Source organism: Ornithorhynchus anatinus, chromosome X5 (assembly GCF_004115215.2).
Source record: "Ornithorhynchus anatinus isolate Pmale09 chromosome X5, mOrnAna1.pri.v4, whole genome shotgun sequence".
Lineage (NCBI taxonomy): Eukaryota > Metazoa > Chordata > Mammalia > Monotremata > Ornithorhynchidae > Ornithorhynchus > Ornithorhynchus anatinus.
Window position 1 is genome coordinate 3,177,985 of NC_041753.1, and position 20,687 is coordinate 3,198,671.

Sequence of the window (20,687 nt, forward strand, 5' to 3'; positions counted from 1 at the left end):
AAGAGCAACATGCCTGGTGAGCAGCAGCGAGGTCTAGTGGCTAGAGCCTTGGACTGAGAGTCAGAAGGACCTGGGTTCTAATCCCAGCTCTGCCACTCGTCTACCTGGGCAAGCCGCTTCACTTCTCTAGGCCTCAGTTCCCTTATCTGTAAAACGGGGATTAAGACTGTGAGCCCTATGTGGGAAAGGGATTTTATCCAACCCTAATATCTTGCATCTACCCCAGTGCTCAGAACAGTCCATGGCACATAAGTGCTTAACAAATGCTACAGTTATTATTATTATTATTATTATTACTATTATTTCACCCCAGAGCTGGTTGCGTTTGGAGGTGCTGACCACAATGGGGAGGGCGGAACCAGCCCCCCAGTCCCTCATGGACATCCCCCACCACCCTCCCCCACCCACACACCATCTCCAGAGACGGGGGGTGTGGATATGTGGTTTGTAAAGTGCAACTTTGGAGTTCTGGACAGGGAAGGAACCAAGCCCAGGCCAGGCAGTTACCCAGCTTAAAGGGCAAAGCAGCTCCGCTCCTCTCCTTGTCTTCCCCTTGGTCCTCCCGGACCTATCCATCTGTCCGGTCCCCTCGGCCTGGTCCCACTGTGGACCCTGAACTCCCTGACAGCCACCGTTGGGTGCCTGAAAAGTCTCAGGCCTGGTATTTGTGTGCCCACACATGGGCACATCCTATGTACACACACCTCTCTGTAACTCCCTGCCACCCGGCTAGATCTCTATGCCTCCCCCCACCCCGTTTCCCCACTGCCCCACCCTCAGGGGTCACTACCCCCTGACAGTTGGAGGCTGGATCCCCAGATGCCCCCCATATCCCCACTGGGGTGCAAGGAGGCCCACCCTGCAGCCCAACACCAGAGGAAGGAGGGAATGCCTCCATCTCTGGCCTCTGAGAGCCTCGGGCCTCCCCCAGGATGGGGTGGAGCAGGAAGCCAGTTTCAGAGGGTCCAGACTGCGGGGGGGCCCGCCGGGGGTCCTGGGGAGCTGGGGAGGAAATGGCTTCATTCAAGGCCACCCTGGTGCCCTCCAGCCCCGGCGAGGGACAGGCAAGAGCCCCTGTCGGCGGGGCATATCCGAGGGCCCGGTCCAAGCCAGGGTTGGGGGTGCTAGGGGGAGGGTGGAGGGGAAGGGGCCTTGCCCTCCAAGCTGCTCTGGAAAACACCCGGGGGCGCTTGGCTACACGGTGGTTGGGGAGAGGGTGGTCACACAGTCTGGAAGGTGACTTGGGACAGTTTTCCAGCGAGGAGCTGGAGCATGGGGGAGGCGAGGGAGTGTGAGGGACAGGAAATGGGGAGCAATGGAGAGGGTAGAAAGGGTCAGGGGAGCAAGGGGCAGGTGGATTGGGGGACCCAAGGTGAGTGTGTTGTGGGGATTCAGGGGAGGGAAGAGGGACAATCAGGACGCAAAGGGGTGAAGGCAGCGGGCGATGGCAGGAGGGCGCAGGGAGGGCATCCCGGTGCCGAGGGTTGAAGGCGGTGGAGCGGAGGGACGGCGGGGCCCGGCGTGGAGCCGGGGGGCTCAGACGTTGCTGATGCGGACGCTGAGGGGTACCCCCTCCCCGTCCCTCTCCTCCTCCTCCAGTCTGCGGAAGGACTCCTCCAGCCGCAGCTTCTCGGGATCGCCGTCGTGGGCCGACCCGGGCCGGAGGGAGAGGGTCCCCCCAGCCCCAGGCGCCGGGACCACCTGGTCGAAGAGGCTGAAGTCAGCCACGTACTTGCCGCCGGGCGACAGGGAGATGGCGGGGGCGAACTCGTAGCCCCACAGGATCTCCTCAGGCAGGTAGGAGGTCCGCACCTGACAGGCCGCGCTGGTGGACTCCACGGTGCCGCTGAGGATCAAGACCAGCTCGAAGTCACCCCCACCCCCGCCCTGCAGGCCCAGATCCCGCAGCGGGCTGGCCTCGTCCAGCTCGTGGTAGAAGGTGAGGGGCAGCAAGAGGAAGGGGCTGTCCGAGGCCGTGTCCACCCGGAAGGCCACGTTGACCTGGTCCAGCCGCAGCCGGCGGTCGCCGTCCCGGGCCGGGCGGGTCCGCAGCAGCTTGCCGGCCACGTGGCAGCCGATGAGCAGGCTGCGGCGCATGTTGGCCACGCGGACCATGAGGCGGGGCCGCCCGGCGTGGGCCGCCACCACGGCGTGCCGGCTGAACCGGATGGTGCCCGCCCGCTTCTTGGGCCGCGCCAGCTTGGCCAGGAAGGTGCCCGTGATGAAGATCTCCAGCAGGGTGGTGAGCACCAGCTGGGCGATGAGCAGGACGATGGCCAGCGGGCACTCCTCGCTGATGTAGCGGAAGCCGTAGCCGATGGTCGTCTGCGACTCCAGGGAGAAGAGGAAGGCGCCGGTCAGCGTGTGGACCTGGACCACGCACGGCGTGTGGTTGGCGGCCACCCCCGGGGGCTCCAGCAGGTCGCCGTGGATGGCCGCCACCAGGTACCAGGCCAGGCCGAAGAGGAACCACGTGCCCGCGAAGGTGGCGGAGAAGAGCAGCAGCTTGTAGCGCCACTGCATGTCGATGAAGGTGGTCCACAGGTCCTTGAGGTAGAGGAGGCGCTTGTCGGCGATGTGCTCCAGCCGGACGTTGCTGCGGCCATCCTTGGTCAGCACGCGGCGCCGCCGGGGGCCCGGGGCCAGCAAGGGGCGGCTGTCCGTCTGCGTCGTCTGGCTGTAGTACACCTTGGTGGCCGACGTCATCTGCGGGGAGGCCAGGCGGGAGGCAAGGTATAATGATAATAGTAATCGTGGGATCTGGTAAGCACTCACCCCGTGCCAGGCACTTGACCAAGCGCTGGGGTGGATACAAGGTCTCGGGGTTGGACCCGGTCCCTGTCCCACGCGGGCATCAGGCCTTAATCCCCCTTTCGCAGATGAGGTAACAGCGGCACGGAGAGTGAAGTGACTCACCCAACGTCACACAGCGGACAAGTGGCGGAGCCGGGATGAGGACCCAGGTCCTTCTGACTCCCGGGCCTGGGCTCTAGCTACTAGGCCCCGCTGACTCCTCGTGTCGTTTGTGTGAGTGTGAGCGTGTACCGGTGGTGGGTGGCCTTCTTTATGGATGTTTGGTTTGGGATGGATGCCTGTGTATACAGGAGAACGTGTATGTGGGTGGGCGGGCGTGTATATGCAATGTGGGTCTCCAATCAATCGATTGATGGACTTTATTGAGTGCTTTCTGAGTGTTGAGCACTGTACTGAGCACTTTACCAAGAAAACTCTATGGACGTATCTCTCCCGGAATGTCCCACTCTCCATCTGCAGTCATTCTTGTAGGTATCCATAGAGTTTTCTTGGTAAAATTCTGGAAGAGGTTTACCTTTGCCTTCTTCCGCACAGTAAACGTGAGTCTCTGCCCTCGACTCTTTCCCATGCACAGGGGAGTTTTGACATGTAGCAGTTTGCCTTCCACTGGCTAACCACTGCCCAAGCCAGGAATGGCGTGGTTGTGCCACTGCTTGACTCTCCCTCCTGTAGCCAAGATGGTTAGAGTGCTGAAAACTCTCCAGTTGAGATCCTGAGATGGGACCAGGCACATAGTAGGTGCTTAACAATTACTATTATTAGTATTTTTAGTATTTCTGTACTGGACTCTTTCTTGAGAGAGCACATTTGTGTGTCTGGTTATCTTGTGTCCACCCCTGTCCTTTCTGCGTTTGGAGCACTGTACTGAGTGCCTTACCGAGAAAACCCTATGGACGTATCTTGGCACGTAGTAGGTGCTCAACAAATATAATTATTATTGCTATTATTGTTATTACTATTATTATTTTGACGTTTCCCTCTCCACAACCCCAAGTGCCAGCTCTTTTTCTCCCGTGACTGAGGGAAGGGAACGATTGGGTGAACGGGGCAAGAAGAAATGGTGGGGGGAGGAGTGTCGGATCACCCCCACCCCCCTAAAAATATTTCACATCCACGTCCATTTTTCGTTTTTCAGCCATCGTGCCTCCAGAGGGACTCCTTAGCCTGTAACTAGCACTAAAGGCAGAGATTGGGGGGAGGGGAGGGGGGGGTCCCCTACAGGGCAACGCCCCCTTACCTTCCCCCCCCACACACACACCCCATTTCCCTGAGTCAGGAGCGGTGGAAGGGGGAAGGGGCTTAGAGAGAGAAGGCCGGAGATCTGCTCCCTTCCCTGAGTTGATAGAGGATGGGGGCGGGGAGAGAGAGAGACAGTTTGGCCAAGTGGACGGAGCCCGGGCCTGAGAGTCAGGAGGACCTGGGTTCTAATGCCGGCTCTGCCTCTTTTCTGCAGTGCGACCTTGCGTAGGTCACTTCACTTCTCTGTGCCTCAGTTACGCCAGCTGTAAAATGGGGATTGAGACTGGGAGCCCTAGGCGGGACAGGGACTGTGTCCAACCTGATTGATTATCTGGCATCTATTCTAGAGCTTAGTACGGTCTCTGGCACATAGTAAGTGCTTCCTGAATACCACAATTATTATTATTATCACGATTAAAAGATGAGGAGGAGGAGGAGGAGGGAGATGAAGAGGAAAAAAAAAGAATGGGACCTGAAAGGAGAGAGAAACCAGAGGGATGGGGGAGAGGCGGGGGTGCTAGGGAGGTAGGTGGGTCTGTCCGGGACAGAAAAGCCCTCAGAGGGGATTTGGGGTTCAGTAGACACAGCTGAATGAGGGATGGGGAGGAGGCCTGAATCCTGGAAGACTCAGCTTCCCAGTTTTTCCATGGACACCCCATTCCGGAACAAGTAGGGGGCATAAAACCCCACAGGCCCCCAAAGGTGCTCCATATGGGAAATCAAAATGGGAGAGAAGGGTCGGGGGGTCGGGGGGGGAGGGGGCCCAGCGGTGTGGCACCCCCACCTCCCCCGGTCCTCCCGCCTCCCTCTCCTTACCCTCCCCCACCCCCTTTCCTCCCGGCTCTGGCCCATTCACCCAGGACACCAGCCCAGAGCGGAGAAGAATGCTCTTTTCTTTCTGTGTGTCAATGTTTGGAAATTTTTCATCGACTGAAAAAAAGAGAAATAAGAAAGAAACAAAAAGGCTTCAAAGTGTTTCCTGGGAGCTGGCGTCCCCCTCCCCCTCCTCCCCCCGCCATACACAAGCCCCCTTCCCCTATTTGGGCACATACCACCTCCCTTGCTGCCCCAGGCCTTGTGTTTTCCGGTCTGATGGGGGGCATTTCAGACCTGCCCCCGTCCACCTCCCCTGATCGCTGCCTTGGGGAATGAGGCCACGATGTTCCCACAGGGAAGGCCGGAGGTTGGCACCCTGGTAGGGGGAGGGGTTTTGCCCCAGTCCCAGCGAGGAGGGCAGCTCCCCAAGGCACTAGGCGTCCCTGGTCCCACCCGCCGTCACGGGGGCCTCAGCGGGGAACGTGCCACCTCAGACAGAGACTGTCAGAGAGCGGGCGCCCTGGGTGGCATCGGGGGAGGGGGGCTAAAGGGGGTAAGGGGATCATCTGTGCGGGCAACACAAGGCAACGAGGGCACCTGAGGACGGGAGTTGAATGGGAGCCGTTCTCTCTGTGGTTCTGCTTCCCACCTCACCCCTGTCCCCCGACGTGAGATCTTGGGACCGGCTTCCTCTAGTGCCTTGGCTAGACCTCAGGAAGGACTTCCAGGGGGAGGAAGCAGAGGAAGACTAGGGCAGAGGCTCGAGGGAGGGTTTGGAAGCAGGGAGAAGTGGAAGAGGCAGGGGAATGGATGGGATGACCTCGAAAGATGGCCTTTCGACCAGCCCCATAGCACTTACTTCCAGATCCATCCTTTATTTATACTGATCCCTGTCTCCCCCTCGAGACTGTAAACTCATTCATTCAATCATATCTATTGAGCACTTACTGTTTGCAGAGCACTGTACTAAAGTTCAGTTCAGCAACAAATAGCAGGCAGGGAACGCGCCTACCAACTCTGTTGTAGTGCACTCTCCTGAGCGCTTAGTTCGGTGCTCTGCACAAAGTAAGCGCTCAATAAACACCATTGATTGATTGATTGAGGGTTCCTAGGCTCAATCTCCCCTGCCCTGCTCCCCCAGAGTTTGGGAGTCCTGGCTTCCACTGAAAATGGGAAGGGGAGCCCTCCCCAAGACCCGGTTTCCCCTCAGCAGTGGCACAGTCTCCTGCTCTAGACTGTAAACTCATTGCGGGGAGGGAATGGGTCTTTTTATTGTTATATTGTCCTCTCCCAAGCGCTTAGTACAGTGCTCTGCACACAGTAAGTGCTTAGTAAATACAATTGACTGACCGACTGATCCCTCCCCTTTTCGGAAGGAGATGGGAGTCTCTCTGGCCCTTGGGCTGCCCAATGAGACCCCAAAGGAGATGGGATTAGAACTTGAACCCACGTATGCTCTACCCTGGTGGGAGAGTCAGCTCCCCTCCATCAGGGAGCGGTGGTGACCCCCACACCCACCAGCAGTCCTCTCCAGGATTGGACGCCTGTCTCCCTGCCTATCTCTCTCTATCTGTTTCCACCACTCCCTATCTCTCTCCCTCTCTGCCTGTATCTCTCCATTTCTGCCTGACTCTTTCCATCTCTGCCTGTCTCTTTCCATCTCTGCCTCTCTCTATCTCTGTCTTCCTCTCTCCATCTCTGCTCGTCCCTTTCTCTATCTCTGGCTTTCTCTCTCCACCTCTGCTTGTTTCATTCCATCTCTGCTTGTTTTTCTCCATCTCTGCCTGTGTCTTTCCATCTCTTTCTGTCTCTCTCTATCTCTGCCTGCCTCTACCCAGCTCTGCTTGATTCTCTCCATGATTCTCTCCATCTCTGCCTGTCTCTTCATTGCTCTCTGTCTCTTTCCATCTCTGCCTGTATCTCTCCATCTCTGCCTGTCTCTCTCTATCATTGCCTGTCTCTCACCATCTCTGTCTGTTTCCATCTCTATCTCTCTTTCTCCATATCTGCCTATCTCTTTCCATCTCTGCCTGCATCTCTCCAGCTCTGCCTATTTGTCTTTATCTCTACCCTTCTTCCTCCATCTCTACCTGTCTCTTTCCATTTCTGCTTGCCTCTACCAAGCTCTACATGATTCCAGCTCTGCCTGTCTCCTCCACTGTACCGTAAGCTACTTGAGGGCAGGGATCACGTTTACTTACTCTTTTGAACTCACCCAAGTGCTTAGAACAACGCCCTGCACCAGGATGTCACTCAATAAATACTATTGATTGATTGATTGATTGATTTCCAACTTTGCCTGTCTCTCTGCTCATCCTGCTCCCTCCCCCCCAGAAGCATTAATCAATCAATCGGATGTATTTATTAAGCTCTTACTATGTGCAGAGCACTCCCCGGCCCCCAGTATCCCAATCTCCGCTGACACGGCCTAGCCTCGGAGGCTCCAGGATCCTGGCAGAGCCTAAATGGTTGGCGAGGCCCTGACCAGATGAAATGGGTCCGGAGATAAGAGTCGGGGACGGGGACTGGGAGCCAGAGTGGTGTGGAACGGTCACCGGATCCCCCCCGGGGGGCCAGTGCCCAGAAACCAGAGAGCAGGAGGGTGGGGGCTGGGTTCACAGCCGGGCTGAGCTCCCCCAAGTTGGGGGGCGGGAGGGTGGGCCGGAGTCACGCTGAAGGGGCCGGAGGGGAGGGGTCAGCAGTGTCTCCAGGGAAGGAATGACCCCCATTCATTCATTCACTTCTATTTATTGAGCTCCTACTGTGTATAGAGCTCTGTACTAAACCCTCGGGAGTGGACAATGCAACCATAAACAGACACTTCCCTTGCCCACACAAGGTTACAATCTAGGGGGGAGACAGACATTAATAGAAATAAATTGCATCCTCGTCACTCACTTCTGCTGCCCTCACAATCAAGAAAGTTCCTCCAGGAGTCTAACCTCCATCCCTCCTCCCACGTCCCATCTCCCTTACCTATAATGTATTATCATTATTATATATATAATAAGATATATGATATATAATGTATAATGATAATTGTGGTTTCTGTTAAACTCCTCTCTAGACTGTAAGCTTTTATTCTCCCCAGCACTTTCTATAGTGTTTTGCACCCAGTACTATGTGCCAAGCACTGTACTAAATGCTGGGGTAGACCATCCCATCCCACAGAGGGGTCATAGCCCAAGTAGGAAGGAGAACAGGTGTTGAATCCCCATTTTGTGGATGAAGGAGCTGAGGCACAGAGAAGGGAAGGAACTTGCCCAAGGTCATATATCAGATAGGCAGAGCCAGTATTAGAACCCAGATCCTTTGACTTCCAGGCCTGGGCTGTTTCCACTAGGCCACACTGTTTCTCATGAAGAATAGAACTCAAGCTGTAGATCATACTTTATATGTATTTTTCCATGTAGGTAATTATGGATGTATTTTTTCTTCAATGTCTGCCTCCCCCGCTTGAGGGCTTAGTACAGTGCTCTGCATAGAGTAAGCGTTCCATAAATACGACTGACTAACCGACTGACTGATCGCCACCCCCCACCCCTTAGGACACTCGGGGATTTGGAGGGATAGGTGGTCCTCCCTTCCCCAGCCCTTTGCCTTGTCCTTTCCAGTCAAAGACCCCCACGTACCTGCCCCCTTGTCTCTCAGCTCCTCCTCTATTCTCACCTCCCCTTCACCAAGAACTCTCTGCGGGGGTACCCAGGGTATAGCCCTGGTGGGGAGAGACAGGGTGGAGGTTGGGTCCCCGACCGCCAACCTGCTGTGTGACTCAGAGCTGGAGCTGTACCCTTTCTGGGCCTGATTCCCCGGTCCTGCTCCAGGGAGGGTGGGATGGGTAACCAATGGGTCCCGTCCAGGTGCGGGGCCAGGCCAAGGGGAGGGAGGATGTGGGGATGGGACGGTGCCCGGCCAGAGAAGGAGGCTGGAGGATCGTTTTTCAGTGCTCCCAATGGGCTCTGGCAGGACCAAGTGGGCAGGGGGAAATGAGCAGCGGGCAGTGGGTGGGGACTGTGGGCAGGTGGCTGGGCCCTCAACAGGCACAAACCCGGGCTCAGCAAGCAGCACCAGCCGAGGCCGGGGGCCACATCCGTCCCTGACAGACCTCTCGTTACACCCGCCCAGTGGTCCCAGACACCACCCAACCCATTCCCACAATCCCTGCTTGTCCCCCGTGGTAACCCAGCCCCCACCTTCCCCTTACACCCCCTGCCCCTCCCCTGGTGCCCCCTGCCCCTCTCTCCGCCTCTTGGTACCGCAACCCTCAGTTGTCCCCTGGCACCCCTACCCCTTCCCTGTGGTCCCCCAGCCCCCACCTCTCCCACTCTCTCTCTCCCGCTCTCTCTCCCCGAGGCTGGGCGGCAGCGGCGGGGAGACAGGCGGGTATCACGAGATGTGGAGCCGGGCGAGATGTCCGGCCGGAGGGGGACGGAGCTCTGGGATTGAACATTAACCCACCGCGGGGGGAGGCGGAGAGGGAGTGTCGCTGCTCTCAGGTCATTATAGCCATCCCCCCGTCTCCAGCTTCTCCATTTTTAGCTCCGATTTTGACCCTTCCTGGGGTGGGGACATGCCCTTCTCCCCCCCACCACATTTTCATATTTATTTCTATTAAACTTTTTCTCCCCTTCTAGGCCGCAAGCTCTCTGTGGGCAGGGAACGTGTCTACCGACTCTCTTGTCCTCTCCCAAGCGCTCAGTTCAGCACTCTGCGCGCAGTAATCGCTCGACAGTACGTTTGATTGAGCCCCCACTAGAGCACGTTGGATCCAGGTGAGACCACGGGATGTCCCATCTACCGAAAGAGGGCAGGGACACAGGGGGTTGGCTCGGATGACCTTCTTCCCAGCCCATCGCTCTTCTGCCCACTGACCCAAGGAAGAAGAAGCTAAGGGTCAGGGTTTTTTGGAGGGGCACAGGGGGAAAGTGATGGAGGGAGGGGGTATGGAAGAGGTCGATTGAGTTCTGGGAGGAGGAGGAGGAGGGGAGGAGACCAGACCTACCCTTTCAGGGGGAGCAGTAGTTAACGTGTAACCGGGGAAGCGGGAGTGGGGGACGTTGCCCGCCCCGGGGCTCCCTTCTTGAGGTCACAACAAGTGCGAACTTGTTACAACCTGTGTTAGAGCAGCAGGACGGAGAGGTGGGGGCAAGGGGGTGAGGCCAGGGAGCCCCGAATTGGGAGGAGGGAGAAGGGTGGGGAGAGGCCTGGGGGAGACCTGCCAGCCCTATGTGTCTGTGTGTGTCTGTGCGTGTGTGTGTGTGTGGCTGTCTGTACATGCCCGTTGTCATAGGTGTATGTGTGGGTCTGTTTGTGAGTGTGGATGTCTGTAAATGCCCCTTTGTGCATGTAGGTGTGGGACTGTTTGTGTGAGTATGATCACGTATGGGGATGTCGATCAGTGTGTGTGTGTGTGTGTGTGTGTGTGTGTCTGAATGGGCATGGGCAGGTTAGCATGCGCTTACATCCTGTACCCGAGGGTCTGAGCATGGGTCTACTCTCGTGTCCGTACCAATGGATGGGGGTCCGCGTGTACGAGTGGGTGCCTGTATGTGTGGAGAGGGAATGTGTCGGTGTGTTCGCACGTGGGTGTCCTGCTGTGCGCATCTGTGTGCGTCTGAAAGAGTGCGTGCGGGCCCCTGAGGGTTTCTGAATGAGTTCGTGTGTGCCCGAGTGTGAGGGGACGTGGATGAGGGTGTGTGTGGGAGGCTGGGGGAGGGGGCGCCCATTTATGCCAGAGTGCTCCATCGAGCCCACGCAAGGGGCTCCGTGGGTCCCTGTGTCCGTGTGTCCGTGTGCGTGATCGGTCCTGTCTGGGGGAGGGGCCTGGGCCTCGCCCCCCGCCCCCTCCCCCCGCCGGCTCTGGCCCCCGGCCCAGCCCTTTCCCCGGCCTTCTGAGCCCCTCCGGACACTGCCGGGGGAGAGAGGGAGGGGGAAAGGTCCGGGGGGGTCCCGGGGGGGGGGGGGGCTGTGAAAGCAGGTGACTGTTTGGGGGGAGCGAGGGGACAGAGCCCGCTTTGTGCCCGCCGGAGGAGTCTGAATAGAGCCCGGGGCCGCCGCCCGGGGCCCAGCGCACAAAAGGGGCTTTGACAATGCGCGGGAATTAGCATGCACAGACCCCAGTCTCAGGGACCCCAGCCCACACGACCCCCAGATCAAGGGACGTCCCCCCATCCACACACCCACGCTCCACAGGACCTCCCCAACCCGAGGAAGCCCCCCCCACCAAGTCCACAGGCCCCCCAGCCCCCAGTCTACAGGAGCACCCCCAAGCCCTCAACCCCTCAAGCCCGCAGCCCCGTCCCCCAGGGACCCCGGGGACCGGGAATGCGCACCCCGGGAGACGGGGGACGGCCGGGGGGAGGAGGGACTCCCAGACCCCCTGCCCCGGGACTTCCATCCGGAAGGCAGAGACGGGGGAGCCTCCAGAGACACTGTCTCTCCCCGTTCCAGGCGCTAGGGATGGGTTTTTTTAGTGGAAAGAGTCAGGGCCCCCGGGAGGAGAGAACCAGGACTCCTGGGTCCCAGCCCCAGCTCCAGAAACGGGCAGAGGCAGGCAAGAGAGATGGGGTCCTCCTGCGCCGCCCCCATTCCCGATGGCCTACACTCCGTTCTCCCATCTGAGGGCCCCGGAGCCCCGGAGAGACAATGATGGAGCGACAGAGACCGAGAGACAGGAGGAATCAGCGGAGTCGGGGAAAAGATCTGCGACAGGAAGAGGCAAAGAAAGGAGATTCAGAGATAAAGTAGACACTCCCCACTCTTCCCCGTCTCTCTGTCTCTCCCAATTTCCCCCTTTCTCCCCGGCCCGAAGACTGGAGAGGAGGAGACGGGGAGACAGCGGCGAGAGGGAGGGATTTGGAGCTAAAGGGAAGGACCTGAGTTCTAATCCTGACTCCTCCACTTGCCTGCTCTGTGACTTTGGGGGAGTCGCTTCATTTCTCTGTGCCTCTGTTTCTTTATCTGGAAAAATGTGGGTTCAGTACCTGTTCTCCCTCCTTCCTTTCTGCGCTTGGCCCATAATAAGTGCTTAACAAATACCAGTATCATCATTATTATTATTGCTTATTGGACTGTGAGCCCCATGTGGGATAGAGATACCATTATTATTATGATGATTATTATTAGAGTCTGGCCTTGAGAACTGGGCGGGAGGAAGGGCAAGAAGGAACGGACTCATATTGTCCATCCCCCTGCCTCCAAAGAGGACCACTGGGGCCCCAGACGAAGTAGCAGAGACGGTTGCGGGGCTCTCACCTCCCTGCTACCCCTCTCCCTCTCCTTCCTCCTGCTCAACCCCCTCCCTGTGGGTCTAACCGCAGTCCCTCCTGATGCTGCCGGCCCTGCTTCACACCCTTGACCTTGAGGGTCACCCCGTGCGGCGCCCCTGCCCTTGCCCCCGGCATCCCCAGCCCCCCACCCGCCCCCCGCCCTCAGCCCTTGCCCCGGCTCCCCCTCCGTCCCCCAACTGGCCCCAGGCCGTGTCCCCCGGCCGGATGGGGCCTGTCTGAGCCCGAGACCCCCTCTCCCCTCCCCAGACTCACCTCCCCGTTGCGGGCGATGTTAACCCGATCCCCTCCGACCGGGGTCGGGGTCGGGGTCGGGGCCGGGGTAGGGCCCGGGGTCATGGCTGGGGGACAGGTCCGGCCGTCCGGTCCCCCCCGAGTCCCCGGGTCCCGAGGCCGGGAGGAAGGTGGCGGGGAGGGCGAGGGCGCGGAAAAGCCGGGACCCCTCGGGGTGGGAAGGCTGGGCGGGTGGACACACAGAAACCGCCCCATGGGGAAGGCCTGCCAGGGCTCTACCCTTCCTCCGGCTTGCTGCTGCTGCCGCCGCCGCTTCCTCTCGTTCTACCCTCGGCGGAGGCTGGACGAGGAGGAGAGGGGACGCGGGACCCTCCCCCCCAACGCCCCCCGCCCCGCTCAGGCCTTCCATCTCCCCCTTTTCTCCCGTCCAGGCTGTCGGCTCGCCCACGGCCCCAGCGTCCCCCACAAAGCCCTGCTCTGTGCCGTCTAAAGGGTGTGGGGGCGGCGGGGCTTCCAAGGACAGAAACTCTCTTCTCTCCCCCATCCCCCCTCCACCTAGCCCCCTGCCCCCTCACCATCCGAAACAGCTGGAGAGACGAGGGGCGGGGGGAGGGGCCGCCCGCGCGGAGGCGGGGGGATGGACGAGGTGGCTTCTGGTGACCCATAGGGGTTCCCCCTCCGACCCCCCCCCCCCGCCCAACGCAAGCCAATTTGTTTTTTCTTTATGGTTTTTTTGTTAAGCTCTTACTTTATGCCAGGCACTGTTCTAAGCGCTGGGTTGGATGCGAGCTAATCAGGTTGGACAGGGTCCCGGTCCCACATGGGGATCACACTCTCAATCCCCATTTTAAGGATGAGGGAACTGGGGCACAGGAAAGTGAAGCGAACTTGCCCAAGGTCACTCAGCAGACAAGTGGCGGAGTCGGAATTAGAACCCAGGGCCTTCTGGACTGCCAGGCCCCGGCTCTATCCATTAAGCCACGCGGCTTCTCTTAATTGAGCCCCCCGGCGGGGAAGAGGGGGAGGAAGGGGGCGCGAGGTGTACGGGGCTGCTGTGTGACCTTGGGCAAGTCACTTCCCTCCTCTGGGTTTCAGTTACCTCATTTGGAAAATGGGGATCAAGATTTTGAGTCCCACGTGGGACAGGGATTGTGTCCAACACGATTTGCTTGTATCCATCCCAGCGCTTAGTACAGTGTTTGGTATAGAGTAAGCGCTAAATAATTCCATAATTATTAATTAAAGCCCCAGAAGGGCTCCCCCTAGGGGCAAGGATCAGAACCAAAGTCCCGGCTGCTCCCACCCTCCACCCCAAGGAGGGCTCCCCCTAGGGGCAGGGACATGGGGGGGGCAGGAGGGCGGGGAGAAGATGGAACCGGGAAAACCGGGGGGGCGGGGGCTGGGACCCCAGCAGGTAGAGGCTGCGTGAGGTAGAGAAACCCTGAGCCCAGCGGATTGTCCAGACTGGGGGGTGTGCAAGAGTGTCGGTCTGCGTGTGCAAAGGTCTGCGTGTACCAGGGTTGGGGTGCGCGAGGATGTGTGCCATAATGGGGTGAGTGTGTGTGTAGTGGTGAGGGGACGGAGAGGATTATCTGGGTGTCCGGTGCAAGGGGCGGAATTCAGATTCTAGGATTTTCTTATTTGCGTTTGTGGGTGTGCATCTGGTGTGCGTATGTGTGTATGTGTTCGTGCTTCTCTGTGTGTGTGTGTGTGTGTGTTTGTGTGAACTGAAAGCGTGGGTCTGTGTTTTTAGGGTGCATGCCATTGAGTGTGGGTGTCACTATACCAGCGTCACTGATTGTATATGTCAGGGTGTGAGCTGGGGGACCCGGGGCGGGCGGGAACCTTATAACAGGGTTCCGCTGTTTGACACCTGTTGAGGGCTGGAGGTTCGAAGGTCACCGTGTCCGGACATGGTGGGGGCGGTACGCGTGCGACCCCCCCTTTTCCTCCCGCCGTCCCCCCGCTCCCCAGCTCCGTCGGGGGTCGCGAGAAGAGGGATGGGGAGAGTGGGTTGGTCTGGAGGTGAGAAGACGGGGACCGGGGTCCCAAGCGGGCTGGGGATGGGGGGTTCCGGGGCTTGGGACGGCCTGTGGCGGGGGTCTTGGGCGGGCAGCGGGGGAGTGGGTCCGGACGAGGGGGAGCGAGGGGAAGAGCCCGGGATGGACCGGGCCTGGGGGGCGGGGGTGTGGGGGGTCCGAGAGCCGGGGAGCTGGGGTAGAGGGACTCCGGGGTCCAGCGCCCCCCACACCGCCCCAGGTAGCGGCTCTTACCTCGGGTCCGGGATGGAGAGGGCTGCCCCTCGGACGGACGGACGGGCTGGCGGGCGGACAGACGGGGCGGGCTGAGACCCGGGACTCTTAAAGCGGAGCGGCGATCAGATAAGGACTGGCCCGGGGCCGGGTCAGGAGCCGGGGGCCGGGGGCCGGGGGTCGGGGCCCAGGACCGGGGGGCAGAGCGGGGCGGGGGCCGGGCCGGGCCGCCCCCTCCCGACGGCCAAACTTTGTCTGAATGGACGATAGGGGTGTTGGGGGGGGGGGCGGGGGGCGGGGGGGCAACCGGCAGTCAGAGGCCAATGGGAGGGCCGAGCGCCGGGCCCTGCGCCGCCAGGATTGGCCGGGGGAGAGGAGGGGGCGGGGGGGGCAGGGGAGGGGGCAGAGAGACAATCAGAGAGAGACCGAGAGACAGAGAGACCGAGAGACAGAGAGAGAGATTGGACGGAATGACGGGATGCAGAAGGAGACGGGAGAAGCAACACAGAGATGTTCAAGAAGAGACACCGGAGAGCCAGAGGGAGAAAGAGGAGGAATGAGAGCGACTGGACGGAAGGAAGGGAGGCAGAGACGGGAGAAGCCACGCAGAGATGTGCAAGGAGGGACACCGGAGAGACAGTGGAAGAAAAAGGAGGAATGAGAGAGATCGGACGGAAAGACGGGAGGCAGAGATGGGAGAAGCCACGCAGAGATGTTCAAGAAGAGACACCGGAGAGACAGTGGAAGAAAGAGGAGGAATGAGAGAGATTTGGATGGAAAGAAGGGAGGCAGAGACGGGAGAAACAACACAGAGATGTACAAGGAGAGAGGCCGGAGAGACAGAGGGAGAAAGAGAAGGAATGAGAGAGATTTCAACGGAAGGAAGGGAGGCAGAGACGGGAGAAGCCACGCAGAGATGTATGAGAGACACCGAAGAGACAGAGGGAGAAAGAGAAGGAATGAGAGAGGTTGGGCGGAAAGACGAGAGGCAAAGAAGGGAAAAGCGACGCAGAGATATTCATGGAGAGACATGGAGAGACAGAAGAAGAAAGAGAAGAAATTAGAGAGACAGGTGGAGATGGGGAGAAAGGCAGAGATAAAGAGGTTGAGAGACCAGAGAGGCAGAATAATAAGAGTGGTATTTGCTAAGTGCTTACTCTGTGCCAGGCACTGTACTAAGCACTGAGGTGGCTACGAGCAAATCGGGCTGGACACAATCCCTGTCCCACGTGGAGCTCGCAGTCTCAATCTCCATTTTACACATGAGGTAACTGAGACCCAGAGAAGTGAAGCGACTTGCCCAAGGTCACACAGCAGACAAGTGGCGGGGCCGGGATTAGAACCCACCAACTTCTGACTTCCCAGCCCGTGGTCCATCCACCCCGCCACGCATAGAGACAGACACATAGAAACACGAGAGAAACCAGGAAGGTCGACAAAGAGACGGAGTTTGGAGGAAGAGGTAGAGACAAGAGACAGAGAGAAGCAGCAACAACGAGTGAAAGAGAGAAAGAAGAGGCCATTAAAAAGAAAGCGATGTGGGATGGGGAAAGTGGGTGACAGAGAGTCAGAGATCAGGGGAAGAGACTGAGAGACAGACACACAGAGATAGAGGCAGACTCCCATAGAGAGAGAGACACACAGAGAGGAACAGAGAGATTGGAGAAGGAGAGAAGGGAGGAGCAGGGAGAGGGGCCTGGGGTGCTGGTGGGGTGTGGCAAGGGCAAGATGGGGAGGGGGTCGCAGTAGGTGAGGGGCAGAAGTTGCTTCTTCACTGAAGAAGAACATTTCTCCCCAAGACCCCATGGGGAGACAGAATCTGTAGGCCAAGATTGCCTAGAGCACGGTAGGATGTAAGCGAGGTGGGCAAGAGGGGTCCGGAGATCTGAAGCCATCCTTGACGCTGTCCTGGATATGACAGAGAGGACCCCGGGGATCCGAGGGGACCCCAAGCCCGCCCCAGCGACTGGGAAAACAGGAGTAGGAATTCGTGAGCGTCGGGCTCACCCTGCGGAGGGCGGGGGTGAGGGGACAGGAGAAGGATGACGACCATGGGGGCTGGGGTTCCTCTCCTCAAGTGGAGAGGCAACGGGAGGGCTGCTGGTTAGACTCCGGGAACGCGTCTACCGCCTCTGTCACAGCATGGCATAGTGGGTCGGCACGGGCTTGGGAGTCAGAAGGTCACCCCAGGTCCTCCACTCTCTGCTGTGTGGCCTTGGGCAAGTCACTTCGCTTCTCTGGGCCTCAGTTCCCTCATTTGTAAAATGGGGATGAAGACTAGGATCTGTGTCCAACCTCATTTGCTCGTTTCCACCCCAGCGCTTAGTACAGCTTAACAGATGCCACAGTTATTGTTATTATCATCACTACTCTCCCCAGTCGCTTAGTACAGCGCACAGCAGGCGCTCAATAAATACGGTTGATTGATGGATCTTCCTGACCACTAGGATTTGGGAACCTCTCGCCGCCACGGCCAGCCCTCTCACCACTCTTGCCTGCGCCTATAATCCAGGTTGGAGGGGGCGAGCGGGGGGGAGGCTTGGGGACAGGGGGATGACGGCGTTGGTCCCGGCAGGGCCGCGGTGCAGACGGGAGGCAGCTGGGGCTGAGACGCCCCTCCAGTCGGGAGCGGCCAGAAAAGCAGGTCAGCTCTCGGAGGACAGCTCCGGTTTCCTCCCGCGAACCCCCTCCCCACTCCCCTTCCCCCTGCCCAGCGGTTCCCACGGTCCCGCCGCTCCCAGGTCTGGGGGCGGGGGGACGGTGTCCTCCCCCCTCCCTCTCCCGCGGGACCCCAGATTGGCATTTGAGGGGAGAATCTAGGCTGACACTGTAAACTCTCTTTGGCCTTATTGTCATACTGCCATTCATTCATTTATTCGGTCGTATTTAGTGAGCGCTTACCATGTGCATAGCCCTGAACTGAGCGCTTGGGAAAGTACAACACAAGAATAAATAGTGACATTCCCTGCCCACAACGAGCTTACAGTCTAGAGGGGGGAGACAGATATTAATAGAAATCAATAAATGACAGATGTGGACATAAGTGTTGTGGGGCCGAGAGGAGGGAAGAGCAAAGGGAGCGAGTCAGGACGACGCAGAAGAGAGTGGGAGATGAGGAAAATGGGGTTTAAGTGGTGGAGGGTCCTCTCCCAAGCGCTTAGGACAGTGCTCTGCACACAGTAAGTGCTCAGTAAATATGATTGACTGCTTGGAGCCCCCCCGCCCCCGCCCGGGCCTTCTCCGTTCTCGGCTCCCACTGGCAGCAGCGAGCAGGTCGAAGACGTGGAAGGAGTCGTGAAAAGCAGCGTGACCTAGTGGAAAGTGCCTGGACTTGGGAGTCAGAGGTCTTGGGTTCTAATCCCAGCTCTGCCACTTGTCAGCTGTGTGACTCTGGGCAAGTCATTTAACTTCTCTGTGCCTCAATTACCTCACCTGGAAAATGGGGATTAAAAACTGTGAGCCCCACGTGGGACAACCTGTTAACCTTGTCTCTACCCCAGCGCTTAGAACGGTGCTTGGCACATAGTCAGTGCTTAACAAATACCATTACTATTATTATTATTATTATCTTGTCTCTCTGGCCTCCAGACCCTGACGACGGACTGAACCTCACACGCCCACCACCGGGCAGGGGTGGAGGGGTGGAAGGGGGTGACCAAGCCATACCTGACACCCCACCCCTCATCAACCCGACCTGCCGGAAGAGTCAGAAGGTCACAGGTTCTAATTCCAGCTCCACTTTTCTGGTGTCTGACCTTGGACAATTCAGTTCATTTCTCTAGGCCTCAGTTACCTCATCTGTAAAATGGGGATGGAGACCGTGAGCCCCACATGGGACAGGGACTGTATCCAACCCAATTCACTTGTATCCACCCCAGCGCTTAGTACAGTGTCTGGCACATAGTAAGCACTTAATAAATACCACGATGATTATTACTAATATTATCTGGGAGAGGCGGAGAGAGGAGTCGGTCTGAGCCAGGGCCTGATCGACAGTGGAGGGCAGCATATTCCATTTAATCCAGTTGAAACCAGTAGCGTTTACTGGGTGCCTACTGGGAGCAGAACAATGTGGTGGGCGCTTGGGGGAGAGAAAATAATAGGCGTAACAGTTCTTGCCCTTGAAGGTTTTTACAATCCTTGGACGTGTCTACAGATTCTGTTATATTGTTATATCGTCCTCTCCCATACGCTTAATCCAGTGCTCTGCACACAGGAAGCATTCAATAAATACGATTGATCGATCGATTGATTGATTGACCCCGACTGAGGCGGGGGCAGGAGGAAAGCTTACAGATGGTATCGACGATGGCAATAAATCAAAGTCGACCATGAGCATGGATTCGCACCCTTTATTCAGCCCTCCTTCAGGCCCACAGCACTTAGGTACAAATGTGTAATATATTTATTTCATGATGATATTTGTTAAGCGCTTACTATGTGCCCAGCACTGTTCTTGTATTAATGTCTGTCTCCCCCTCTAGGCTGTAAATTCGTTGTAGGCAGGGAACGTGTCTACCAACTCTGTTATAGTGTACTCTCCCAAGCGCTTAGTACAGTGCTCTGCACACAGTAAGCGCTCAATAAATACGCCTGATCGATTGGCTGCATCCGTAAACCAATATATTTAAAAATCGATGCAACAGCGATTCAGGCAAAGCGACCTAACTCATCTGTTGATAGGCTAGGTAAATTAGGGGGGTCTGGGCGGCGCAATGGCCTCAGAAGGGGGCTGTATTTGCGCTCCCCCCACAGAGAGGACCTCTTACCCCCGCTCCCCACTGTCCCCCACCCCCCACTGGGATCCTGCCTTGGGTGCCCCCGTCCCCCTCCCCTTTGTGAGGTGCCCATAAGGAAGTTGGGGACGGAGACGGGCTTGGGAGTCAGAGGACGTGAGTTCTAATCTCCGCCATTTGTCTGCTGTGTGACCTTGGGCAAGCCGCCTCACTTCTCTGTGCCTCAGTTCCCTCATCTGTAAAGTGGGGATTAAGACTGTGAGCCCCACCGGGGACAACCTGATTACCTTGTAACTACCCCATCGCTTAGAACGGTGCTTGGCATATAGTAACAGCTTAACAAATACCATAATTATGATTAGTGGGGTGGGGGGCGTCAAAGTCACCACAGTTTCCCGCCCCCCACCCACCCGCGGACATTCCCCTGCGGACATTCCCCCACTGGATGAAAGGGAAAGAGAGGAGGGAGTTGGGGTCGGGGCACGGGGGGAGGAACTGACGGGTTGCGGTGGGGGGGGGGGGTGATGCGGGAGCGGGGTTGGCATCCCATTCTCCCCTAACTGTCTCCATCTTAAGCTCTTTGCGGGCAGGGAGCATGACGACTAACTCTATTGCATCGTACTCTCCTAAGCGTTTAGTATAGAGCTCCGCTTGCCGTAAGCACTCAAAGCAGCGTGCCTTAGCGAGAAGCAGCGTGGCTTAGTGGAAAGAGCAAGGGCTTGGGAGCCAGAGGTCGTGGGTTCTAAGCCCGCCCCACCACTCGTCTGCTGTGTGACCGTGGGCAAGTTTCTTCACTTCTCTGTGCCTCCGTTAGCTCATCTGTAAAACGGGGATGAAGACTGTGAGGCCCACGTGGGACCACCTGATTACCCTGTATCTACTCCAGCTTTTAAAACAGTGTTTGGCACATAGTAAGCGCTTAACAAATGCCGCTATTTTTTATTATAAATACCATTGACAGATTGATTAATTGATCTTTCCCGCTCTCCCGGTCCCGGCTCGCGGGAGCGGTACCCACAGCGCGGCGGCGGGGAGGCGGGGGGGGGGGGGGGGAGCGGGAGGGGAGGATGCGCCGTCGCCTAGGAGACGGTCCGGGGCCGGTTTCCGTGGCAACGGGCGGGGCGCAGGGGCGTCTGGGAAGCGGCGAGGACGGGCGCCGAGGCGGGACCCGGGCCGGAGCCGCCGCTAAATTTAGGCATCGCGGGGGGTGGGGGGAGGGGGGAGGTGCGGGGCCCCGGTGCATCCCGGGAGAGGGGCGGGGGTCTCGGGAGGGGGGATGGGCGGACCGGCGGAGGGGGGTGGGGGGTCGG

At 58.3% G+C, this 20,687-nt stretch overlaps 1 protein-coding gene across 2 annotated transcripts; it reads right to left on the reverse strand.

The window, feature by feature from the left end:
• Positions 1-230: 230 nt before the first annotated feature.
• KCNJ10 (potassium inwardly rectifying channel subfamily J member 10) lies at positions 231-14,813 on the reverse strand. Of its 2 annotated transcripts, none has more exons than XM_029056394.2 (2): positions 14,663-14,813; positions 231-2,706 (listed from the first exon to the last, which is right to left on the reverse strand). In XM_029056394.2, exon 2 carries the CDS (start codon positions 2,704-2,706, stop codon positions 1,537-1,539), a length of 1,170 nt encoding a protein of 389 aa, XP_028912227.1. In that variant the 5' UTR covers positions 14,663-14,813; the 3' UTR covers positions 231-1,536. The 2 variants fall into 2 exon arrangements, with proteins under 2 accessions (XP_028912227.1, XP_028912226.1); XM_029056393.2 differs by lacking the exon at positions 14,663-14,813 and adding an exon at positions 12,411-12,742.
• Positions 14,814-20,687: the final 5,874 nt, after the last annotated feature.

What these genes read in the sequence shown, in the direction of transcription:
- KCNJ10 (XM_029056393.2), bottom strand. Translation starts at nt 12,644, where the DNA reads ATGGGGCGGTTTCTGTGTGTCCACCCGCCCAGCCTTCCCACCCCGAGG. An exon ending in ACATCGCCCGCAACGGGGAG is followed by an intron (nt 2,707 to 12,410) that starts GTGAGTCTGGGG and finishes GCCTCCCCGCAG; the next exon opens with ATGACGTCGGCCACCAAGGT.